This window comes from Asterias rubens, chromosome 1 (genome assembly GCF_902459465.1).
Source record: "Asterias rubens chromosome 1, eAstRub1.3, whole genome shotgun sequence".
Lineage (NCBI taxonomy): Eukaryota > Metazoa > Echinodermata > Asteroidea > Forcipulatida > Asteriidae > Asterias > Asterias rubens.
The window spans coordinates 28,112,163-28,133,402 of record NC_047062.1 but is presented as its reverse complement, the minus strand read 5'-3'; the positions used below and the strand labels follow the sequence as shown (position 1 = coordinate 28,133,402).

The window sequence follows — 21,240 nt, the reverse complement described above, 5'->3', positions numbered from 1 at the left end:
TTTTATACATTTATTTGTACAAGCATATATATTCATTTTTAAAATACACAACAGAAAGAATTGAACATTGTTGCTACATTGTAGAAAAACAATATAGTAGCCTGGGACAGAGTAGCAGACTTTGGTGACTCGCCTTTTAAAAACACTAGACACTATTGGTGATTGTCAAAGACCAGTCTTCTCACTTGGTGTATCTGAACATATGCATCAAATAACAAACCTGTGAAAATTTTGACTCAATTGGTCGTCGAATTTACGAGATAATGAAAGAAAAAAACACCCTTGTCACATGAAGTTGTGTGCTTTCAGACGCTTGATTTCAAGACCTAAAAATCTTAATCTGACGTCTCGAAATCAAATTTGTGGAAAATAACTTCTTTCTTGAAAACTACGTTACTTCAGAGGGAGCCGTTTCTCACCAACCTCTCCCCATTACTCGTTACCAAGTAAAGGTTTTATGCTAATAATTATTTTGAGTAATTATCAATAGTGTCCATTGCCTTTATTGACATGAGTGAATGGTCTATGCTGTATAGACAGTGACATTTGAGATACTAAATCCAGCGTAATGGTATATCACTAGTAATTCAATGCTATGAGGGTTTGGGAGGTTAGGTAAGTATACACCCCTTGCACAACCTGAAACACGACAAAGACACCGAGTTCAAGCGCAAGGAACAGCTATCGTCAAATTACTATGTGCCTCCTTTGATCCCAGTGAGGGCACTTTTCGACCCCAGCGAGGGCGCTTTATGAGCCCAGTGAGGGCGCTTTATGAGCTTGTGACGTCACATGCAAGGGGTCTACACATGTCGAAGTGGGTATAGGATAGTACATGTACTTCAATGCAATGGGTGACCTGGTTTGCTGTAGGATTCCAGATAGTCCCCAAAGCCAGTGGGTCATCTAGATGGGTTTGGGATAGTACTTCAATGCAATGGGTGACCTGGTTTGCTGTAGGATTCCAGATAGTCCTCAAAGCCAGTGGGTCATCTAGATGGGTTTGGGCGAGTACTTCAATGCAACGGGTGACCTGGTTTGCTGTAGGATTCCAGATAGTCTTTAAAGCCAGTGGGTCATCTAGATGGGTTTGGGATAGTACTTCAATGCAACGGGTGACCTGGTTTGGTGTAGGATTCCAGATAGTCCCCAAAGCCAGTGGGTCATCTAGATGGGTTTGGGATAGTACTTCAATGCAATGGGTGACCTGGTTTGCTGTAGGATTCCAGATAGTCCCCAAAGCCAGTGGGTCATCTAGATGGGTTTGGGATAGTACTTCAATGCAATGGGTGACCTGGTTTGCTGTAGGATTCCAGATAGTCCCCAAAGCCAGTGGGTCATCTAGATGGGTTTGGGATAGTACTTCAATGCAACGGGTGACCTGGTTTGGTGTAGGATTCCAGATAGTCCCCAAAGCCAGTGGGTCATCTAGATGGGTTTGGGATAGTACTTCAATACAATGGGTGACCTGGTTTGCTGTAGGATTCCAGATAGTCCTCAAAGCCAGTGGGTCATCTAGATGGGTTTAGGATAGTACTTCAATGCAATGGGTGACCTGGTTCAGTGCAGGATTCCAGATAGTCCTCAATGCCAGTGGGTCATCTAGATGGGTTTAGGATAGTACTTCTATGCAATCGGTGACCTGGTTTGCTGTAGGACTCCAGATAGTCCTCAAAGCCAGTGGGTCATCTAGATGGGTTTGGGATAGTACTTCAATGCAATCGGTGACCTGGTTTACTGTAGGATTCCAGATAGTCCTCAAGAGCCAGTGGGTCATCTAGATGGGTTTGGGATAGTACTTCAATACAATGGTTGGCCTGGTTAGGTGTAGGATTCCAGATAGTCCTCAAAGCCAGTGGGTTGTCTGGATGGGTTTGGGATAGTACTTCAAGGCAATGGGTGACCTGGTTTGCTGTAGGATTCCAGATAGTCCTCAAAGTCCGTGGGTCATCTAGATGGGTTTAGGATAGTACTTCAATGCAATGGGTGACCTGGTTTGGTGTAGGATTCCAGATAGTCCTCAATGTCAGTGGGTCATCTAGATGGGTTTGGGATAGTACTTCAATGCAATCGGTGACCTGGTTAGGTGTAGGATTCCAGATAGTCCTCAATGTCAGTGGGTCATCTAGATGGGTTTAGGATACTACTTCAATGCAATGGGTGACCTGGTTTGGTGTAGGATTCCAGATAGTCCTCAATGTCAGTGGGTCATCTAGATGGGTTTATGATAGTACTTCAATGCAATGGGTGACCTGGTTTGGTGTAGGATTCCAGATAGTCCTCAATGTCAGTGGGTCATCTAGATGGGTTTGGGATAGTACTTCAAGGCAATGGGTGACCTGGTTTGCTGTAGGATTCCAGATAGTCCTCAAAGTCCGTGGGTCATCTAGATGGGTTTAGGATAGTACTTCAATGCAATGGGTGACCTGGTTTGGTGTAGGATTCCAGATAGTCCTCAATGTCAGTGGGTCATCTAGATGGGTTTGGGATAGTACTTCAATGCAATCGGTGACCTGGTTAGGTGTAGGATTCCAGATAGTCCTCAATGTCAGTGGGTCATCTAGATGGGTTTAGGATACTACTTCAATGCAATGGGTGACCTGGTTTGGTGTAGGATTCCAGATAGTCCTCAATGTCAGTGGGTCATCTAGATGGGTTTATGATAGTACTTCAATGCAATGGGTGACCTGGTTTGGTGTAGGATTCCAGATAGTCCTCAATGTCAGTGGGTCATCTAGATGGGTTTAGGATAGTACTTCAATGCAATGGGTGACCTGGTTTGGTGTAGGATTCCAGATAGTCCTCAATGTCAGTGGGTCATCTAGATGGGTTTATGATAGTTCTTCAATGCAATGGGTGACCTGGTTTGCTGTATGATTCCAGATAGTCCTCAAAATCAGTGGGTCATCTAGATGGGTTTATGATAGTACTTCAATGCAATGGGTGACCTGGTTTGGTGTAGGATTCCAGATAGTCTTTCAATACTGTAGGTGGTCTGGGTGTAGGGGGAGGCTTCTGTCCATGTCTCGTATCTTAAAGAAATTCAAAAATAGATCATTAATATTGGTGGGTTAATTTTCACAGACATGGAATGTGGTTTAACAAACATACGGGTTGCATCTTCATTGTTAGATAATGTAGGCAGCAATGCATCAGTGAGGGATTAGGACCAATGACAAGAATTGAAAGCTCTCAAATTTCAGGACAAATATGGAGCATTTTAAAGCCATTATACATTTTTGGTACAGAAAAAGAAAGAAAAAAATTCACAGATGTACAAATAACTTACAGGGTTTACAGAAGGTAATGGTGAAAGACTACTCTTGAAATATTATTCCATGAAATGCGTTACTTTTTGAGAAAACACTAAAACAATATAAATTCTCGATAGCGAGAATTACAAATTTATGTTAAACACATGTAATAACATGGCGAAACGTGCGGAAACAAGAGTGGGTTTTCCTATTATTTTCTTCCGACTCTGACGACCGATTGAGCCTAAATTTTCACAGGTTTGTTATTTTATATATAAGTTGTGATATACGAAGTGTGGGACTTGGACAATACTGTTTACCGAAAGTGTCCAATGGCTTTAAAGTGGAACTGGAATTAAATCTATGGCTTTTTTTATTGTAATCCCTTGACTGCAAGATTGGTCATTATTGAAAGTTGTCACAAACAGTTCTAAATTTAATGCTTTTGGCAATCATCCATAGCAACACAATGCCATCAAGTTTAGTCCAAACCAAATTGATGGAAGTTTAGCACTTCATGTTGCATGACATATTTTATCTGCAAATATGTCTTTACAGACAAACTTACAGGGGGTGTTTTTTAACACCCCAAAATCTTTAGATGTTCCTCAATTTGTTGCAACCAGCCAGCCAGCCAGACGACTGACATGTCTAATCGAACTTTCCATTCTCAAGTAGCATGCACAGGCAGGCACCTACTTTTTGTGATATGCTTTAACCTGAACAAAGAGGCACAACAGGTTATGGCAAACATGCCTTCTAATATCCCGTTGTGTCATTACATTCAGCTCAATCGGAGGCAAGGCTAAGCCTTCAGAGATTCCAGCAATGATTCAGTGATGGTTCACAGGATTTAGCAAATCCCTGTCAGCGCCTACTCAATGTTCCTGGTGCTAATTATAAGAACCTTTGTTGTCTTTTCTTTGGCAAGTCAGAGTTTCATTGTGGAAATGATATTTTCAGAAGAAAAAGATTCCTCAAAACAAGAAGCTTTGAATAGTTCCACAAACTTTTTAGTATTTTCCTGCAAGGTATGTAGGACTCCGTTTGAATTATGAGACCAAATCCTTTTACATTGCACAGAAAACTCCACCCTACAATCTTTGTAATACTGTAGGAGTGTTCAGCACTACTCAACTAACCACTGAATTCCTTATAATGGTGGGAGGTCACCATACCAATCATGGACAGCTCCTTAAAGCCAGGTCATACATGTATAATATATACAAAGAAATTTTGTTGTTTGTCACTCAAACCTGACCACCTAATTTGCTGAAATGTTCACCGATAATTACTCTGTTGAAAACTAGAGGATGGGGATTAATTTACTCTTCTTCAAATTAATCGTGTCTCAATTTCAATTCCAGAATTTCAATTATACTTACTTTGTGGTCTCCTCTGTGCTACATTACTGAGGAACTGAGCAAGCAGCACTAACTCATGATGAAGTTTCTCCGTAATTTCAGCTATTTTTTGCTCTCTGTTGTCAGTGCGTTCCTGTAATTCAGTAATATCATCCAGTAGTAAACGATCACGATCTGAAGAATCTTTCTGCATACTTTTCTCTCTTTGCCATCCAGCAACAAGTTTATCTGGTTAAAACATTCAGAATATTCAATATCAGTACTCTCACATTTCATTCAAAATATTGTTAATAGCTTATGAATGTTTTTATGATTTTGCGCCTTCTTATTTGACAGAGCTGTTAACATTGTACACACCTTCTAGAAATCTTTGTTCTAATAAGAAAAAGTTGTTTGTTATTCCACCAGTGATGACCAAATCATATGGTGAACGCAGCTTTGTTCACACTGCCTCAACCTTATGGAACAATCTCCGGAGCACATAAAAAACATCGACTCCATTATTAAGTTTAAGATTGCTAAGAGATTGTTAAGATTGCTTTAAAGACACTTATTTAACATTTAATTAATTCATTTTGTCTTTGTATTTTGTTGTGTTTTTCTCAAGACCGCTTAGGGACATGTTTTATTACTATGCGTTTTCAAAAATCGGGGGGGGGGGGGGGGGGGGTCAAACAGTCTAAATATCTGCTGTCAATTCAAAAGTGAAGCATTCAAAGCTATACATGCTTTTTTGTTAAAATGACCTCGATAAAATAGGGAGACCAACAACATTAGGGACCCTTTTGCCCAGCCGCAAAATGAAATTGGAAAAATACACAAATAAAATGGTTCTACAACACAAAATTGACACCAGAACTGAACGAGCCTCAACACTCCATATAGTACCCTGGTTGCTAATGATAGAGTACCATGCCTGTTAATGGTATAGTACATCGCTGTTGGTGCAACTTTCTAGTAAAACTAAGACATATCACCTAAACCAATCACAATGCAGAATATTTATAAGGGGTGTTATATAATAATATATTAACTGAATTATTTCTGCCAAAATTACTGTCAATATTCTTACCTCTTTGAAGTACAAGTTTATCTTGAAGAGAGTCCTTCAACACGAGGTTTACGTCACTCTGATGTCCAATAGATTTACAATCTTCATCCAGTTTGCTGATACCCTGGTAATAGTAATGTACAACACCATTATTGTAAATTTAAATACATAAAAATGCGTACATTTATTAAATAACAGCAATGCTGTTGACCGCCCCCCGCCCCCCAGCGCCATTATCCCCCAACCATGTTCCCATACCTGAGGTATTGACCCGTTAACCTTAAAACAATCTCAAGTTGCTTCATCTCCAGTAAACCTCCTGCAAGTTTTGACACAAAATAGCTCTATTGAATGTTGATGCAGAAAAATGAAATAATTCACCACTGTGACCTCAAGGACAACCCCTGACCACTGACCAAAGACCGTGATCATTAGTAAAATAATCTGTAGTCATTAGAAAACAAGTTAAGGTTTCAAAGGAGCTATTATCTGACATTAGTGTATATGGATTTAATCACGCACCAGGGTCGACCATGTTGTCCACACAGATTAGCACAGTGAATAACATGACAGTTAGCATGACATATGACCTAAACTATATGCCTGTATTCTCTGATGTGCAATCAGCCCTCTTCAGGACTGATCAAATTAGATTTTTTTTTTTTTTTTTCTCTCTTTAATTATTAGTCAGTTGTACTGTAACTCAAAAGAGAAAACAAAGTTTGGCTGTCAACTGAATTCTTGAATAATTTCAGTGTTGGGTTGTTTCCTTTGATGGTGAGATTGTGAACCTCCTACATGTGAAAGACAAACCACAGTGAGCTTTAGCCTGCTTCTTAACTACCATTTCCATGGCCACTACCCTGGGGTTTCTGGAGTTGATAATGCATGATAATAGTAGGACTATAATTAGCAACACACCTTCAAGTTTTTTAATGAGCAACTGAACCATGTAATCTTGTAACCTTCACAGGCTGTTCTGTAATTAACTTATTCTCATCATCCCATATTCCTCATTTATTATGTACATTCAAACTATTTCTTCTTTCTCACTCTATTGATGAAAGTGAAGATTAATTTTTTGAATCTACACTCAACTGTAGATTCGTTTTTAATCTACAGTTGAGTGTACCATGGAGTAAGGAAGAGAAGGAGTTCGAACGAAGAGACTTCAAAAGCTGAACCAATGGTAACGCAGCAGTTTAACGACACCTCGTAATCACCCACATACCTTATACAAACAATGGGCAACCTGGCGTCTGTGAGTTTGCGCGTGCGCACTTGGTTCTTCACCAACTATGGCGTCGTATGTTGTATGGATATAATAAAGAAAAAAATACTTTTTTGAGACCTGATAAAATTTTCCGAAGCTTTCGCCCACCAAAATGAAAAACACAATTTAATACAAACCACCCTTGTGTGCTAATACCCAAATTTTGAACCACTGCCAGTGACTGGTAAGTCACAAAAAATGTAAAAATATGCTATGATATTTTCATAAAAACACCACAAACGGTAAATGAAGAAGTCAATCACAACTCATCACCTTCTGCAACTCCGATTTTCTTGTGAAAAAAAAACACACACAAAAACGGAAAAACAACGGAATCTTTTGTACTATGTGCACATCCATGAAAGACAATGAAAACACACTGCGCATGCCAAAACTGTGTATTTTTGCAATTCTTGTCTCCAATGATTCATCTTTGCACGTACATGCAACAATGCAGAGTGGCGGTACCACTCCTTTTGTACAAAGGGATCTTATCCCGCTCTTTAATCAGCCATCCTGCTGGAGGTCTCCTATCTTTTCCCACTGGTTAGACAGTTGCAAGCACTATATAATAATGCTTGTAGATTTTGCAAAATAGTTATAAAGGTGACTAAATGTTGATTCACAAATACAAAGATTGGTGGAAATAGTTTAAGTCAGAGGATAGACTCAAGTGTAGATTCAAGACTACAACGTACACAAGAATCTACACTTTATTGTCCATTCTCCTAAGGTATTATTCTGTAGTTATTTTGCCAAGAAAGACATACAGAGTGCAGAATACCATTGGGTGGTTTTCTGTCTGCCTAGTGAGTACACTTACTACTTGGAATTTCTGATTTTCCATAATGACTGTATTGAGTTTCCTGCCTGCTTGGTAGATGTCTTCTTCAATCCTTTCTAGCTCCTTGGCTTGCTCCTTCATCTTAGACAGTGCTCTTGTTCTTTGCTGTTTCAGTTCCTGCCGTAGTACCACCTGACAACAAACCATCCAAAATTTGATTATTTTTTCAGGTCAAAGCACGAGTTGTGTACAATATGAAGGAAAGAAACTTCAGGGATTGGGTAGTGAATCAAGTAAATTTGAAGTTGCTGAAGGTACCCAGGTAAGCTTTTTCTGGATCCTTGGATTCATTGTTTGAAATTTAAGTGGTAAACAGCTAGGCCAGCTTTGTCCTTATACACAGCTAGGAAACTTGACAGGTATAAGGAAGGTCAACTCTTTTTCTTACTACTGCCTTTTTTTTTCTCTGAATAAAATTAGAATAATTTAGATCAAAAAATGCTTACAAAATGTGTCTATATCTCTGTTTTTAGGCACACAGAAACTATTTTTTACCCCTCAAAACGCCAAAAGCTCATAGCTCAGACCCCAACTAGGGAAATTTGCCTAGTAAAGTTAGAAGATTGATATGGATCTAAATTGTTTGAAAAGTGTGTCTATTTCTCTGCTTAAAGCCGGCCCCTGTGCACCAACCGTTTAATGGACCACTCCCCCCCAACCACTCCTTGATGTGATATCCTGATGTGCCCCTCCCCCCAATTACAAAATCCTGGATCTGCCCCCTGTAATACACTTACATGTAGTACTTAGGTCTACAAATCACGTATTGACCCTTTGAGAAGATGAAGACCATAATACATATACTGATAACAGTTTGACAGTTAAAACAACCACTGCAGTACATTAAGGGTGCTTTTAAAACAGTTCAGATCTTTACAAACTTTAGATCACAGTCAACATACTTTTGTTACTCACACAATTTAAAATAAATAGAATTAACAAAAGTTGTGCTGATGGAATTAGACAATTAAAGACACTGTTAAATTATATTATCAAACGATTTTTCCAATACTATGAGAATCATAGACCTTTCATGCATTGTATATATTATTGTTATGTGAAATTGGGAGCAAAATTAAGAAATGTGCTGAACGGCAAACATGTTGATACATTTTGGTTGATATTGTTAGTTGTTACTTAGTTGATATTGTTAGTTGTTAGTAGGAATCTTTGGGATAGAAACAAGTAAATATGATCAACCTGTGGTGCCAAGGTTGTAGAACTCTTCTTTCCAAGAGGCTGTATTGCATGAAGGGGTTGTACAATACAATCAATACACAGTACAAGTTAATCTCCAAATATACAATCGGTAATCATCAAATACTAAATCACCACTTTAAGCAGCAACATATAGTGTGTACCTCAGTGTGTTTTATATACATGTAGTTCTTTGATAGATTTTAAAGCAGTTAAAGGAGTAGTTAAATTAATTGACATTAACTTGGTTTTTCTTACAATTATACAGTCCACAACCATTTATCTTTAAAATTGTTTAAGTTCAGGTAGATAGTCCAGAGTTTTACAATGTAAACCACCATTTTAATAATTTAGGGATTTTATTCACCCAATATGAAATATAATTTTCTCACAACCCAAAAGCACCTTTTTTAGATTCATTCATGTATTCAGTGTAGAATAATTAAGTAATTAAATCTTACAAAGAGTGTACTCTGAATCATTCCTGCCATTATCCCTTCGTTCATTACTTGTTTTAAAAAAAAATCCAGTTTGCAGAAACAATAAATAAAATGAAAAAAAAGAACAATTAATTACAGTATGAAACAGAAAAGTTGAAAGATGTAAAACACATTATTAAAACTGATTTGGAACTGCGAGATGGAGGCACATCCCTACGTAACCTTAAGCAGATCGTATCATTGTCAGTCGAGGAATTTAGATTGTTACACTTATCATCATCATTTTCATTTTCATTTATTTCCTGTGATGACCCTTATGAGCACCTAAAAAATCTGTAAAACCAACTAATAAGATTCAATTGGCCTCAGTGGTTTACTACTTATTAAAATATTTGAACACCAACAAAAGCCACCCAAACAATTTTAGCCAGCTTGCATCATCTCTAAAATGAATTCCTCAGTTATGTGCATGCAACAAACATATAGAAGCTTCATACATGCACTTGTGCATCTAGAATCAACAATGTTCAATGGGTAATGTTGTATCTAACAAGAGAGATGCTCTCTACTGCACAGTGCATCATTGTGCATCATACTTACAGTGTTTGACACCACTATAGATTCTAAATACTGGAGACAATATTTGTTCTGTTTGTAATCTTACCGATGGATTGCTGAGTTTGACTATCTCCTTTTTACCTCTGGCCGCTGCATCTTCCAAACTGCTCCTCTGGTTCTTCAATTCTAATAAAGAAATAGAAAAAATCAACAATGCCGATCATAGAGTGCCTAAAATAGCTCTATTACCCCGGGCATGATTGTCATGTTCCCTGACTGATAATGACAATGTGAAATCATATCCTAACGGGGAGCAGACCAGAATGTCCTCCAAGCATCAGTTGGGTACATTGAAACATGAAAGCAATCCTTCATAAGTATCACTGATTAAAAATAAGTTTCCCATAAAACAAACTATTTCCATAAAAAATTGCTGTGAGAAATTAGAAAACAGCATATGATTACTCTAAACGTCACTTTGATGAAATAAGCCTGAAATGAACCAGCACACAAATCCCTGATAAAATGAACTTCAACTGTTTTTGGTTGTGTTCAACATTCAATACCAGAGGATTGGAAATACTTTATTCCCATCACGTAATAAGATTTTAAGTTGAATGGAAGTACAAATTACTTGAGTTCCAGAAATAAACATCTACAAGAAAGACATACAACCTACAATTTTGAGAATGATTTGCACTGAGACATGCAATTTTTTCAAGATTCTTTTTATTTTGCTATAACAATTCTTCTACCCACTTTGAGTTTCTTTTGTAAGCACTTGACACTGGGTCCTGTGTATACAAGCAAACTTTTCAAGGACAAAAACTGTTTGTGTAAGGCAGTCAGTTGATTTGATAACATGCCCAGAACATTATGCGTGGTACAAGGTGAATGGCAGGAACCAGTCTGGACATTACATTGCATGCATTGTTGGTGCTCTGCTTCATTTGGTACAAGGTGAATGGCAGGAACCAGTCTGGACATTACATTGCATGCATTGTTGCGTGGTACAAGGTGAATGGCAGGAACCAGTCTGGACATTACATTGCATGCATTGTTGGTGCTCTGCTTCATTTGTCCCTTATGCGTGGTACAAGGTGAATGGCAGGAACCAGTCTGGACATTACATTGCATGCATTGTTGGTGCTCTGCTTCATTTGTCCCTTATGGGTGGTACAAGGTGAATGGCAGGAACCAGTCTGGACATTACATTGCATGCATTGTTGCGTGGTACAAGGTGAATGGCAGGAACCAGTCTGGACATTACATTGCATGCATTGTTGGTGCTCTGCTTCATTTGGTACAAGGTGAATGGCAGGAACCAGTCTGGACATTACATTGCATGCATTGTTGCGTGGTACAAGGTGAATGGCAGGAACCAGTCTGGACATTACATTGCATGCATTGTTGGTGCTCTGCTTCATTTGGTACAAGGTGAATGGCAGGAACCAGTCTGGACATTACATTGCATGCATTGTTGGTGCTCTGCTTCATTTGTCCCTTATGCGTGGTACAAGGTGAATGGCAGGAACCAGTCTGGACATTACATTGCATGCATTGTTGGTGCTCTGCTTCATTTGTCCCTTATGCGTGGTACAAGGTGAATGGCAGGAACCAGTCTGGACATTACATTGCATGCATTGTTGGTGCTCTGCTTCATTTGTCCCTTATGCGTGGTACAAGGTGAATGGCAGGAACCAGTCTGGACATTACATTGCATGCATTGTTGGTGCTCTGCTTCATTTGTCCCTTATGCGTGGTACAAGGTGAATGGCAGGAACCAGTCTGGACATTACATTGCATGCATTGTTGGTGCTCTGCTTCATTTGTCCCTTATGCGTGGTACAAGGTGAATGGCAGGAACCAGTCTGGACATTACATTGCATGCATTGTTGGTGCTCTGCTTCATTTGGTACAAGGTGAATGGCAGGAACCAGTCTGGACATTACATTGCATGCATTGTTGGTGCTCTGCTTCATTTGTCCCTTATGGGTGGTACAAGGTGAATGGCAGGAACCAGTCTGGACATTACATTGCATGCATTGTTGCGTGGTACAAGGTGAATGGCAGGAACCAGTCTGGACATTACATTGCATGCATTGTTGGTGCTCTGCTTCATTTGGTACAAGGTGAATGGCAAGAACCAGTCTGGACATTACATTGCATGCATTGTTGGTGCTCTGCTTCATTTGGTACAAGGTGAATGGCAGGAACCAGTCTGGACATTACATTGCATGCATTGTTGGTGCTCTGCTTCATTTGGTACAAGGTGAATGGCAGGAACCAGTCTGGACATTACATTGCATGCATTGTTGCGTGGTACAAGGTTAATTCCATATCATTCTCAAACCTCTTCAAGGTTTATTGGTTAATTCCATATCCTTCTCAAACCTCTTCAAGGTTTATTGGTTAATTCCATATCCTTCTCAAACCTCTTCAAGGTTTATTGGTTCATTCCATATCATTCTCAAACCTCTTCAAGGTTTATTGGTTAATTCCATATCCTTCTCAAACCTCTTCAAGGTTTATTGGTTAATTCCATATCCTTCTCAAACCTCTTCAAGGTTTATTGGTTAATTCCATATCCTTCTCAAACCTCTTCAAGGTTTATTGGTTAATTCCATATCCTTCTCAAACCTCTTCAAGGTTTATTGGTTAATTCCATATCCTTCTCAAACCTCTTCAAGGTTTATTGGTTAATTCCATATCCTTCTCAAACCTCTTCAAGGTTTATTGGTTAATTCCATATCCTTCTCAAACCTCTTCAAGGTTTATTGGTTAATTCCATATCCTTCTCAAACCTCTTCAAGGTTTATTGGTTAATTCCATATCCTTCTCAAACCTCTTCAAGGTTTATTGGTTAATTCCATATCCTTCTCAAACCTCTTCAAGGTTTATTGGTTCATTCCATATCATTCTCAAACCTCTTCAAGGTTTATTGGTTAATTCCATATCCTTCTCAAACCTCTTCAAGGTTTATTGGTTAATTCCATATCCTTCTCAAACCTCTTCAAGGTTTATTGGTTAATTCCATATCCTTCTCAAACCTCTTCAAGGTTTATTGGTTAATTCCATATCCTTCTCAAACCTCTTCAAGGTTAATTGGTTAATTCCATATCATTCTCAAACCTCTTCAAGGTTTATTGGTTAATTCCATATCCTTCTCAAACCTCTTCAAGGTTTATTGGTTAATTCCATATCCTTCTCAAACCTCTTCAAGGTTAATTGGTTAATTCCATATCATTCTCAAACCTCTTCAAGGTTTATTGGTTAATTCCATATCCTTCTCAAACCTCTTCAAGGTTTATTGGTTAATTCCATATCATTCTCAAATCTCTTCAAGGTTTATTGGTTAATTCCATATCCTTCTCAAACCTCTTCAAGGTTTATTGGTTCATTCCATATCATTCTCAAACCTCTTCAAGGTTTATTGGTTAATTCCATATCCTTCTCAAACCTCTTCAAGGTTTATTGGTTCATTCCATATCCTTCTCAAACCACTTCAAGGTTTATTGGTTAATTCCATATCCTTCTCAAACCTCTTCAAGGTTTATTGGTTAATTCCATATCCTTCTCAAACCTCTTCAAGGTTTATTGGTTCATTCCGTATCATTCTCAAACCTCTTCAAGGTTTATTGGTTAATTCCATATCCTTCTCAAACCTCTTCAAGGTTTATTGGTTCATTCCATATCCTTCTCAAACCTCTTCAAGGTTTATTGGTTAATTCCATATCCTTCTCAAACCTCTTCAAGGTTTATTGGTTAATTCCATATCCTTCTCAAACCTCTTCAAGGTTTATTGGTTAATTCCATATCATTCTCAAACCTCTTCAAGGTTTATTGGTTAATTCCATATCCTTACCAATAATAATAATAATAATATTAAAAAAGACTTGTAATGCGTCGGACAAGAATTACAAGAGATCATCAATAGGCGGCCCTTACTGTTTGTCACTTTTTATGGCATGGGTGGTAAGTCTGATATTCCAGCATGTCATGACCGTAGCTAATGGCCAAAACTCTGCCTGTTTCACGATGTTCAAAATTCACAAATCCTCAAATGAATACAAAAATACAGTGCATATGATTAAAATAATTCTTATCTTTACTTTGTTTAATCTAGTTTCATTGTCACAATGTTTTTTGTAAAGTAGGATTTCAGAACTATCACAAATGTACTTTAAGGGCTAAGAAGGCGACTATAGGACATTAAGACATTCTGCATTGGGATACTGTACTTACGGACAACACTCTTCTTCTTAGCTTCATACTCCTTTGTCTTCTCGTCAAACAGCTTTTCCAGTTCATCATAACCAGGGGTACTTTCTTCAATTTGATGCGTTTTTTCAGATCGATCTTTTTCAAGACCTTCCTGTGTTTTCTGCAAAAATTGAGATATTTATAATATTTAGAAATGATACAGGGTGTATGAACATCATTGATCAATTCACCCTCTTCCCCCTTAGTTATGCCGTTCTACATTTGCATGGGCAACCTCACTACTAATGTTTTTTGTTTTCTATTTCAATTCAATTCAATAGTCTGAGTTGCTTAAGCCTGTATATAGTGGGCTCCAGGCCAATTGGTTAGAGCATAATGTGAATCATTTCAGGGAGACCACCAACTTTAGGGCTAGATAGCTTAGTTGGTAGAGTGCCTGCCTGCTAATCCCAAAGTCACAACACTAGGGCTAGATAGCTTAGTTGGTAGAGTACCTGCCTGCTAATCCCAAAGTCACAACACTAGGGCTAGATAGCTTAGTTGGTAGAGTGCCTGCCTGCTAATCCCAAAGTCACAACACTAGGGCTAGATAGCTTAGTTGGTAGAGTACCTGCCTGCTAATCCCAAAGTCACAACACTAGGGCTAGATAGCTTAGTTGGTAGAGTGCCTGCCTGCTAATCCCATAGTCACAACACTAGGGCTAGATAGCTTAGTTGGTAGAGTGCCTGCCTGCTAATCCCAAAGTCACAACACTAGGGCTAGATAGCTTAGTTGGTAGAGTGCCTGCCTGCTAATCCCATAGTCACAACACTAGGGCTAGATAGCTTAGTTGGTAGAGTACCTGCCTGCTAATCCCAAAGTCACAACACTAGGGCTAGATAGCTTAGTTGGTAGAGTGCCTGCCTGCTAATCCCAAAGTCACAACACTAGGGCTAGATAGCTTAGTTGGTAGAGTGCCTGCCTGCTAATCCCAAAGTCACAACACTAGGGCTAGATAGCTTAGTTGGTAGAGTGCCTGCCTGCTAATCCCAAAGTCACAACACTAGGGCTAGATAGCTTAGTTGGTAGAGTGCCTGCCTGCTAATCCCAAAGTCGCAACAGAAGAGCTAGATAGCTTAGTTGGTAGAGTGCCTGCTAATCCCATAGTCACAATACTAGGGCTAGATAGCTTAGTTGGTAGAGTGCCTGCCTGCTAATCCCAAAGTCACAACACTAGGGCTAGATATCTTAGTTGGTTGAGTGCCTGCCTGCTAATCCCAAAGTCACAACACTAGGGCTAGATAGCTTAGTTGGTAGAGTGCCTGCTAATCCCAAAGTCACGACACTAGGGCTAGATAGCTTAGTTGGTAGAGTGCCTGCCTGCTAATCACAAAGTCACAACACTAGGGCTAGATAGCTTAGTTGGTAGAGTGCCTGCCTGCTAATCCCAAAGTCACAACACTAGGGCTAGATAGCTTAGTTGGTAGAGTGCCTGCCTGCTAATCCCAAAGTCACAACACTAGGGCTAGATAGCTTAGTTGGTAGAGTGCCTGCCTGCTAATCCCAAAGTCACAGGTTCAAGTTCATTCTAGTAAATTTGTCTTGTTCAACCCAAAACTATTCAAAACTTATAAAACATCCTTCTGTTAAAATACCTTTTTTAAATTCTTGATATTAACAGGTACAATCACCAACACACTCTCTTAATGTTCACCTGTAAATCAAGGAATTATCTTTGTCCACAAAATCAAACCAAAGACATCCTTTTTCAAACCAACCAGATGTTGTTACAGTCATTAGTGTCAATTAGATGACACACTCAAACACACGCAGCTAGTCGTTGCATACTCTCTGCCAAAATTCATTTCTTCTCTACAGCATTTGGAGTCCCACCATTTCGTGCCCCATTTTGTTATGCCCATGCTTTAAACATGTAGCACCTAAACTTGTTTGTCAACTCAGTATTAAAACAAGTACTTCTGTGTGCTCATCAATGTTTTACTCTAATTGTCCCCTTTGTGAGTTTTTTAAAGAATCAAATATGACGTCAGTCTGTCAAACCACCCTGTTCCCTTTTATTTCAATCCTAGGTTGAATAGAGAACTACTAACCTGTAAATGCTTAATGGAGTCATCCAACTTGTTCTTCATTTTAGTAAACTTCTCTTTCATTTGTTTTAACTCGCTCTGTAATTGCTGAGTAGCAGCAGAATCGGACTGAAGCTCTTTCTGTAGCTGAACTCCCTGAAACAAGTCAGAGGTTAAACTTGAAGAATAAATATTTATGCATTTGTTTTACAAAATCTTCAATTCTAAATTGGAAAAAGCGGGAAAAAAGAACAATGACAAATTAAGCACATCTGTAGGAATCGCTACAGGTAAAAAGTGTCACCAGATTTGGAAAACAATTAATGGATTCCCATTCTAGATGTTTCAATATTTTCTATTAACAAACCTTACAACCAACTTTCAAACATTTCATTTCATCTTTTCAAAGGGGAAAAAAACATTTTAAAAAGTGTATATTTTCAGGTTTGTTTTACCTGTCACCTGTCCTAAATTTAGATTGTGGAAATCAAAGTATGAAGCAAGCGTTGAGAAGCAACCTTTGCACATGGCAGAGTTTCAGATGGATATACTTCCCAGGACAATTGTTGTTGGTGTCAAGTCTTGAAAAAGGTAATATTTCAGGTTTTTAATTTCAATAAGAGCATTTATCTTAATCCTCTCATTGTCTAGAATCAAACTATGGAATTAAACCCAATAAATTTTAATTAAATTGGGTGCCTTTCAGCCTGAAATGGACAAATGTCTTTTTGAAAGATGCATAGAAGTTTACTTTGAGAAGCTACATTTTGAGCATTATCAACACTCATTATGAACATCCCTACAACGGAAGGTTAAACTGGGAAAGCATTCACAAAATAGGGTTGTAAATAGCAGACATTGATGCTACTAAAAAGCCACAGAGTTTCAATTTCTTCAGGCCTCACAGTGTACACAGCTAAGTAGAAATAAACACAAAATCTTATATTAAAAGGTGATCACAGAGATGTGCCCCATTTCTTAATATACAAATTATTAAAACAACTTTTATATGAAGAAAGGGGGCACATCTCAAAAGTTGTTTTTGTTATATAAATTTTGAGTTTATGTTGAAAATAAATGCTAAATAAAAAAAATTGTGCATTTTCTTGCCTGCCAGGAAATGCCCTGGAATGCACTAAGTTGCTCCTTTTGTAAACAAGTTGACATTGTCTAGAGGGACAGCCTTAATGGTCAATGCACAGTGTAGTTAATCAATCATATCTTACTTCATTTGACAGATCCGTCTGTTCCTGTTTGGCTTTATTTATTCTCAGATTCATATCAAACATAAACTTGCTGAATGCCAGTTTGAAGTCATCGATTTCCCGAGTCAACTTGTCTCGTTTCTCCTGAAGATCAAAACGCTCCTTCCGCTCCCTTGTCAGGATACTCCTGAAATCAGTGATCTGTTTGCCCAGTAACTGAACAGTCACTCTGATATATAACAATATAAAATAGATACATTAAGGGCATGGTACAGTCATCTCGTTCATATAGCTTTCAATAAACACGAACTTCAAACATCCTTTAAAAATATGTCCAAGTAAGGTGGTCTTGTTTTTGAGGAAACACAGAAAGATAAGGGGTTTGGGTCCAATTGTGTACACAATTATAATTAGGTGTTTATTTTGATTTGGCAAGTAATAATAAAAACTGAGATTTAGTTGACAGTTAAGTTTTCTTGCCTTTAAAAGAATTTTCAGAACTAATTTTATACCTTGTGATGCTTTTCTTTAAAGGCACTAGACACTATTGGTAATTGTCAAAGACCAGTCTTCTCACTTGGTGTATCTCAAAATATGCATAATATAACAAACCAGTGAAAACTTGAACTCAATTGGTCATCAAAGTTGCGTGAGATTTATGGAAGAAAAAACACCCTTGTCGCACTGTGTGCTTGCAGATGCTTGACTTCCAGACCTCAGCTGAGGTCTCAAAATCAATTCAAATATTTGAGTGAGATATTACTTCTTTCTCAAAAACTACGTTACTTCAGAGGGAGCCGTTTGCTATCAACAGCTCTCCATTGCTTGTTACCAAGTAAGTTTTTATGCTAACAATTATTTTGTATTGAATGAATGATTGAATTAACAAAAGGAATATTCAGGCAGTGGTTCACATTACTCAGAATCTTGAGTTTCTACTACCGAGCGCTAAGCTTTCCACTTACTGATGGTTTTCTTCAAGCTGTTTCATGCGAAGTTCCATCTCATCATTTTCTTGTTTCATGCGAGCCGTTTCGTTAGCTTTCTTGGTTAGATCTTCCTTCTTGTTTTGCAGTCTGCAAGAATTACACAAAGGAATGCTTGAGATACAAACAATTTAACCTCAACCTGTGACATCAACATGTTGTTTCCGCTGCTCCATTTATTTGCACAAAATTAGAAATATTTTTCAGCAGTAGAAATCCAAACAATTTGTTGTTTAAGAAGGCACATATCCAATAAGTATAGGTCTTTCAGTCCCAATGACACCGAGAGAAAGCTCTGGTGCAGCACCAATCATCTAATAAGTATAGGTCTTTCAGTCCAAATGACACCGAGAGAAAGCTCTGGTGCAGCACCAATCATCCAATAAGTATAGGTCTTTCAGTCCAAATGACACCGAGAGAAAGCTCTGGTGCAGCACCAATCATCTAATAAGTATAGGTCTTTCAGTCCAAATGACACCGAGAGAAAGCTCTGGTGCAGCACCAATCATCCAATAAGTATAGGTCTTTCAGTCCAAATGACACCGAGAGAAAGCTCTGGTGCAGCACCAATCATCCAATAAGTATAGGTCTTTCAGTCCAAATGACACCGAGAGAAAGCTCTGGTGCAGCACCAATCATCCAATAAGTATAGGTCTTTCAGTCCAAATGACACCGAGAGAAAGCTCTGGTGCAGCACCAATCATCCAATAAGTATAGGTCTTTCAGTCCAAATGACACCGAGAGAAAGCTCTGGTGCAGCACCAATCATCCAATAAGTATAGGTCTTTCAGTCCAAATGACACCGAGAGAAAGCTCTGGTGCAGCACCAATCATCCAATAAGTATAGGTCTTTCAGTCCAAATGACACCGAGAGAAAGCTCTGGTGCAGCACCAATCATCCAATAAGTATAGGTCTTTCAGTCCAAATGACACCGAGAGAAAGCTCTGGTGCAGCACCAATCATCCAATAAGTATAGGTCTTTCAGTCCAAATGACACTGAGAGAAAGCTCTGGTGCAGCACCAATCATCTAATAAGTATAGGTCTTTCAGTCCAAATGACACCGAGAGAAAGCTCTGGTGCAGCACCAATCATCTAATAAGTATAGGTCTTTCAGTCCAAATGACACCGAGAGAAAGCTCTGGTGCAGCACCAATCATCCAACAAGTATAGGTCTTTCAGTCCAAATGACACCGAGAGAAAGCTCTGGTGCAGCACCAATCATCCAATAAGTATAGGTCTTTCAGTCCAAATGACACCGAGAGAAAGCTCTGGTGCAGCACCAATCATCCAATAAGTATAGGTCTTTCAGTCCAAATGACACCGAGAGAAAGCTCTGGTGCAGCACCAATCATCTAATAAGTATAGGTCTTTCAGTCCAAATGACACCGAGAGAAAGCTCTGGTGCAGCACCAATCATCCAATAAGTATAGGTCTTTCAGTCCAAATGACACCGAGAGAAAGCTCTGGTGCAGCACCAATCATCCAATAAGTATAGGTCTTTCAGTCCAAATGACACCAAGAGAAAGCTCTGGTGCAGCACCAATCATCTAATAAGTATAGGTCTTTCAGTCCAAATGACACCGAGAGAAAGCTCTGGTGCAGCACCAATCATCCAATAAGTATAGGTCTTTCAGTCCAAATGACACCGAGAGAAAGCTCTGGTGCAGCACCAATCATCCAATAAGTATAGGTCTTTCAGTCCAAATGACACCAAGAGAAAGCTCTGGTGCAGCACCAATCATCCAATAAGTATAGGTCTTTCAGTCCCAATGACACCGAGAGAAAGCTCTGGTGCAGCACCAATCATCCAATAAGTATAGGTCTTTCAGTCCAAATGACACCGAGAGAAAGCTCTGGTGCAGCACCAATCATCCAATAAGTATAGGTCTTTCAGTCCCAATGACACCGAGAGAAAGCTCTGGTGCAGCACCAATCATCTAATAAGTATAGGTCTTTCAGTCCAAATGACACCGAGAGAAAGCTATTCCAGACAAAGAATCATTGTGTCTGAATGTATTTAGGACACAACACAGTTAATGTCACTAGTTAATGTTGAACACAGTGGAGGGACTATATTCACATTACTGACACACTCAAGCACAAGGTAAAGTATGTAGTTTAAGTCATACAGGAAAGAACACTGGTCCATCTCACTGACTGAGTCTACTACTACAATGATTCAATGGCACGGAAACATAACAATCACAATCAATTTAATACATGTTGCATAGCTGCCAACATTTGAAAATTTCAATTAGTAATAAAACATCGTGGCATATCCCGGCGTTTGACGAGCATACAATTTCTACGAAATTGCGCATCGCGGTGTTTGACATGCACACAATTTGTATGAAATTTCAGTGTTATCCTTTGGGAGTGGCCCCCCTTTCCATGTGATGCAGTCTTTGTTCATTTGAAATGCAAGATAAAAATAAATTGACAATATGCAAGAACAGAATGTCATATATACATGTACCTACAGATCCCTAGAACTGTCATCATTGAGAGCTTTATAAGTAGCTGATTTGGCTCTCTTTAAGAACGAGGTGTCAAATTCTCTAGCATAGCAAGGGCCTTTCTGTTGAGCTTTAGTGACCAGTAGAGCAGACAGAAGATTATTACTCATAGATCCTCTAAAGTCTGTTTTGTTTTTTCTGACCTGACTGAATACTCTCTCGCAATCAGCATTGCTGTGTGGGATGGTGAGAATACCAAGCATGACCTTGGCAAGCCTGTCATAACACAGTTGACCAAAAGGACCTATCACATCAGCCA

General features: G+C 38.8%; 1 protein-coding gene across 2 annotated transcripts in view; it reads right to left on the bottom strand.

The window, feature by feature from the left end:
- Window positions 1-1,518: 1,518 nt before the first annotated feature.
- The window catches only part of LOC117293070 (desmoplakin-like), a 42,503-nt gene continuing 22,781 nt past the window's right edge, over window positions 1,519-21,240 (bottom strand). The window contains exons 14-23 of one of the 2 annotated variants that reach the window (XM_033775286.1): window positions 18,443-18,553; window positions 17,499-17,706; window positions 16,297-16,428; window positions 14,227-14,365; window positions 10,088-10,167; window positions 8,987-9,025; window positions 7,766-7,918; window positions 5,691-5,793; window positions 4,640-4,846; window positions 1,519-3,032 (exon numbers count right to left, since the gene is read on the bottom strand). In XM_033775286.1, the coding sequence (XP_033631177.1) occupies window positions 2,932-3,032; window positions 4,640-4,846; window positions 5,691-5,793; window positions 7,766-7,918; window positions 8,987-9,025; window positions 10,088-10,167; window positions 14,227-14,365; window positions 16,297-16,428; window positions 17,499-17,706; window positions 18,443-18,553 (1,273 nt within the window). In that variant the 3' untranslated portion in view covers window positions 1,519-2,931. The remainder of the gene's footprint in view (window positions 3,033-4,639; window positions 4,847-5,690; window positions 5,794-7,765; window positions 7,919-8,986; window positions 9,026-10,087; window positions 10,168-14,226; window positions 14,366-16,296; window positions 16,429-17,498; window positions 17,707-18,442; window positions 18,554-21,240) is intronic. The other variant, XM_033775293.1, reaches the window with a different exon arrangement.